The 4,987-nt window shown below is 41.6% G+C and overlaps 1 protein-coding gene across 1 annotated transcript in view; it reads left to right on the top strand.

Moving 5' to 3' along the window:
- The first annotated feature begins 504 nt into the window (after window positions 1-504).
- LOC111217900 (VPS10 domain-containing receptor SorCS1-like) overlaps window positions 505-4,987 on the top strand; it is a 183,779-nt gene continuing 179,296 nt past the window's right edge. The window contains exon 1 of the mRNA XM_022739922.1: window positions 505-1,215. Coding sequence (XP_022595643.1) covers window positions 505-1,215 — 711 coding nt within the window. The remainder of the gene's footprint in view (window positions 1,216-4,987) is intronic.

Raw genomic sequence — 4,987 nt, 5'->3', positions numbered from 1 at the left:
TAGGTAAAAAAAAAAAAAAATTCAGTGTTATTTGCTAAATTGGGTGATTTGCTTTCCTTGGAGGGAGGGTGGTGATAAAATCTGTAACAGGAGAAAAAAAAAAAAAACTACCAGGAATAGCTTCCTCAGAAAATGTGGCTGTGAGGATAAATAAAAGAGCAGCAGAATAAAATCATTGTATTACTGACTGCTTTAATTATACCCGACCATATGGTGGAAAATAACAAATATGGAGAAAGACAGTTGCAACATTATCCTCCATCTCTTAGTCTGGATCCTCAGCTCCTCCCCCATGCGTGCGGGGCTTTATTTGATCAAATCCTTCAACTTGGACCACTTAGGTTCAGCCGCACTTTTTGCAACACTGCGTTTGGGCAACGCCACAACTTGCGCAGCAGTTCTTCGTCCACAGCCGAGCGACAATTAACACCCCGGAGAGGCAGAGAGAGGAGCGGGTAAAAAAAGGACTTCTTGCATTCACGGCATCCTTCTCTGCCGCCCGCAATGGAGACGGGGGTCATATTTTGCCCTAAGTGGCACAGTGCGCTTTGGTTTTTCATTTTGATGATGTTCTGTTTTCTTCACGCCTTCAAAGCTGAGATAACTTGCAGGTCGTGCCAGCCTGGAAATAAGTGGCATGCACAGGAATTACTGCTGAAATTTGACAGAAGTGAATTCTCGGCGGGGCTGAAAGGAGAAGTTTTTGGACACGGAGACGGAGAAGGGAGAGCCGGGACTGCAAGTGCCGAAAGTCGGCGGCTCCGTTGTGCGGCTGGGCACGATGATTGCGCTCCAGCTGGGGCGGGATACACGGAATCAAGGCTGAAACGGAATACAGGCAACCTGCGCGCCAAAGATGACACCGGCGAGAGCGAGTTTTCAAAGATTAAAGTTTCATACGTAGAAACGAGTGGTCAGCAGAGGAGCAGCGATGGTGCCGGTTTTACCCGATACAAAAAGCGCACAAGGAGGGATAGTGCTGATGAGAAAGTCAGACCCCCCGGTTCAGCTCAAAGTCAGGACCCGGGAGAGGAGGGCACCGGCCAGGCGGCTCGGCGCAGAGTGACGCGCTCTGAATTGCGCTGGAGCGGCGAGGAGCGGAGAGCCGGTGGTCAGAGGCAGGAGGAGCTAAAACTTAATAGTTCGACATTCGCCTTGACCGGGGATTCATCTCACAATCAGGCGATGGTGCACTGGTCCGGCCAGAACAGCAGTGTGAGTAATGTATCATGTCCAGTTTAAGCATCATTCATTCAGAGGAGGGAAATGTGGATTATGTTCGCTGTCAGGTTGGCAACCCGTCCTCAGGAGAACCAAATCTCTGTCTGATATGCCGATAAAATCCGTGTGTGTGTCCGTGTCTGTGTACGTGTGTGTGTGGTGTGTGTGTGTGTGTGTGAATGTGTGTGAGAGTGAGAGATAGAGAGAGAGAGAGGGAGAGAGAGAGAGAGAAAGAGAGCAACAATCTCTCACTTCTTTAATCAAATTGTTACTTCCTGGGTTATGTCAGTATCATTTCACATCAGTGTGTTCAACAGCAACAGACTGAATACACGGCTTTCAGTATTGTAATGGACTTTAATAGCCTACAGAATATCATGAGAATCACAAGTCAGTGATCGAATTCTACAATTTAAATTGAGATCATTCAGATCACAAATTAAAATCAGACCTAAAATTATTAGATGAGTGTCATATATTTGTCAAGTTGTGGAAGGAGAGAGTGATGGGAGAGGAGAGGGCTTTTTCTCTCAGGAGCTTCCTCAGTCTGAGCAGCTGAATTGATGTCAGGATAAAGCTGTTCACGTTGAGCACAGAGTATTTTTGACCAGAGGGCAGGACTTTCAAGTAGTGCTGTAGGTTGTGGGAGAGGTTAAGCAATTTCAGCCCTCCTCCTTCCTTTTCTGAAGCCAGGTTTCCCGAGCCACAGGCCTAAAGCACCTGCATGCTTTGGAGCTGAAGAGCGGCCTCTCTCCTTTGGCCTTTTCTGCTTGTTGGCCTTGGATCCCTTCACGTGATGGCAGGAATGAGAAAATCAGGGTTTTGTCAACATGGTAGGAGTCCCGGTGAGGAAGGGCTGATATTTACAGGTGTTTCAGACGTCTGGAGCAGACAATTATTGATTTGTATTCAATCACACACGTTCAGTCGGGTCACAACTGCTGGAGTTTATTACAATGTCTTCCACTTCAACGTAAATAATAATAGAACATGGGAGAAAGTTGGTGTGAGAGTCGAGACAGTCATGCGTGTATATGTCAGAAAACAGCATCTTTAATTTTGCAGAAATCTCTGCGAGAGTCCCCGAAGATCCTCCATCTCCACGGAGCATTAATGTGTAGTGTAGCTGGAAAAGCTGCTGGATGTGTCATTCAGCACAGTGTCGTCCATGGTGCAACATTTTATTGCTTGTTTTACCAGCTGGCTTTTGTGCTGCATTTTTGTTCCCTCTCTTCAGAGACAACAAATTCTGGATGTAGGAGAAGAAACCCTCCCCGAAAAAAAAAACCTTGTTTTATGATGTATCTGAGCACGAGACAGAACCTATACAAACGCATTTCATGGATCCCAAGTGATTATCGTAGCCTATAGATTATTACTTTAAACTTTAATTAACATTGGGAGAAGAAGGTCTTTGGGAAGCTTAAACCAAAAAAAAAAAAATCTCTTGAGCACAGTTCAAATGTGTTCACATTCATTTGCTGCGAGGGCTGATATCTTGATATGACTGCTTTTTCTTTTTCTTCTTCTTCTTCTACAGAGTGAAAATATAATTAGCATGGACTGCGAATCGAAGGCAATATAACATAGAAAATCAACTTTTCTCTTTCAAAAAAAAAAAGAAAAAAAAAAAGAAAAACTGAGCGCTTTCCCCAAACTGAATCTCCATGACTCCATGTGTTGACTGCTTCACAACTGCACAGCTCAGTGTTACACCCACACCATTTAGCCCTGTCTGTAACAAAACCAATTACAGTCAAACACGTATCAACGGCTCCCATGCCCAGCACTTCTGACTGAAATTCCATCCTGTGCCTCAGATGTTTGGCTCAACAAACTGTAACTCGTGACAAAAAAGTGACCTCACAGTGGAGGCAAGAAAAACCCGAAAATGTCAGAAACGCTTGTGAGGATCTCTCCATTTTTCATTGTTATTTTTGCCTCTACTTCTGCCAGTTTGTGTTTACCCTCAAAACAAAAACAGTCATTACTATTTAGCAGCCCTGTTTGATTTTGAGATGCGAATAGATGCTCCATGAAACAATTTGCCCCTATTCTTTCAGTTGACGCAAACAACTTACTCGAGGCATGCGAGGATAGAGGATCCTGCATTAAATATGTAGAGTTGTTGCTATAAGCGGGAACAGACGTCCTCAGTCTTTACAATCTGAGCTGCTGTATAAATAAACAGATGAGTTAACAACATGGTGTGAAGCTAAAGTTAAAAGGATACAGCTGCTCTCAATATTTAACCTTTAAGGCATTTACAAAGCCTGTCTTTCAGGCTTGCCACATTACTGGAAGCCGGCCTGTCAGATTGGATTGAAGGTTATAATTATGACTCATGAGGTATTGGCCACAGGGGTCATGTAAGTCTTGTACAGCAAATACAGTAAAACACACGTATTGTGGTAAAAAAAAAAAAACACACACATGCATCAGCTGAATGGACTGCACTGAATTTAGAACATGGTGGAAAAATGTCATTATAATAAGATAAGACACAGGATTCCATAGGTTTAACTCAGTATTTTTTTTTTAAGATTAGATTTAGATTAGATTGGTTCAACTTTATTTGTCATTGCAGCAGAGTACACGTACTAAGAACAAGAACGAAATGCAGTTAGTATCTACCAGAAGTGCAAAAGGCAGTTAAAGTGCAAGTGTGTGCTGTACAGGTATGTAAAGTGAGGGTGTGCATAAGTTAAAGTGGAGATGTGGACATATGTCGCGGTTACAATAACAACAATATAATAAATATAATGTTGGATGATGTAATAATGATATTCTTTATTTCATCCCCAATTCTACTTTCAATCACTTGTCCACTAGTGCTATAATATATATATATATATATATATATATATATATATCATAATATGTCCTTATAGCCACTGCCTTTGACTGAGGCGTTATATAACCTGATGGCCGTGGGAACAAACCCACTCTATTAACTGCACTATTATCTTCAATAATAATAACAAACTTAACAAACTTTAATTATATTGCACTTTTCTTAACAAGGTTAGGATTAAGGATTTAATTGAAAACAGCAACTAAAAACAAAAGAAAAACAAACTAAAACAGATGTAAGTTACACAAAAATATAAATTATCCGTATCATGGGAAAATAAAACATATCAAACATAAATAAAAGCTATCTGATAAAAAACTGTTTTAAGAAGAGTCGACTGTTCCACAGTCCGGGGCTCAAACAGCAAAGGCCTGGTCACCTTTAGTCACCAGCTGAGACCTAGGAATCACCAGCAGAGCTCCTTTATGGTCTTTATTTGTGCTTCCATGTGAATTATGAGCAGTGTAAAGCTGTGAAGGTTTAGAGTTCAAACTTCTCTCTGGGGTAAACGCTAAAAGTCAGTGATCTGACCATGACATGAGCCGTGGCTGCAGTGTTTCATCAAACCGTGTTTTTAATTCATTCCAAGATTTCCTTTGTAATTTGGTTAGAATATGTATTTTGGTGTATCCACTTTCTTGCAACGGTTTCTTTGTGGCTTTCTGCTTCAGTGATTGATTTTTCTACAATCTCTAGAAAGACATTTGAGAGCTGCTTTGGAGCTGTGTAGGTGGACAGCACTGTAGTGATGGAAAGGAAAGATCTGAAGAATGCGTCCTTCTGCAGTTGAGACAAATCAAGACAAACGTCTCATTCAAAACTAAGGCTTTCAAACTACCCAGAAGTAATGGAAAGTTTAATCACGTGTTAAAATATTTGTTGAAAAACACACACTTTACTCATATTTACAAG

Source organism: Seriola dumerili, unplaced genomic scaffold, assembly GCF_002260705.1.
Source record: "Seriola dumerili isolate Sdu_G_001 unplaced genomic scaffold, Sdu_1.0 BDQW01000050.1, whole genome shotgun sequence".
Taxonomy (NCBI): domain Eukaryota; kingdom Metazoa; phylum Chordata; class Actinopteri; order Carangiformes; family Carangidae; genus Seriola; species Seriola dumerili.
The sequence above is the reverse complement of the archived record's forward strand: the minus strand, read 5'-3'. Positions and strand labels throughout refer to the sequence as shown.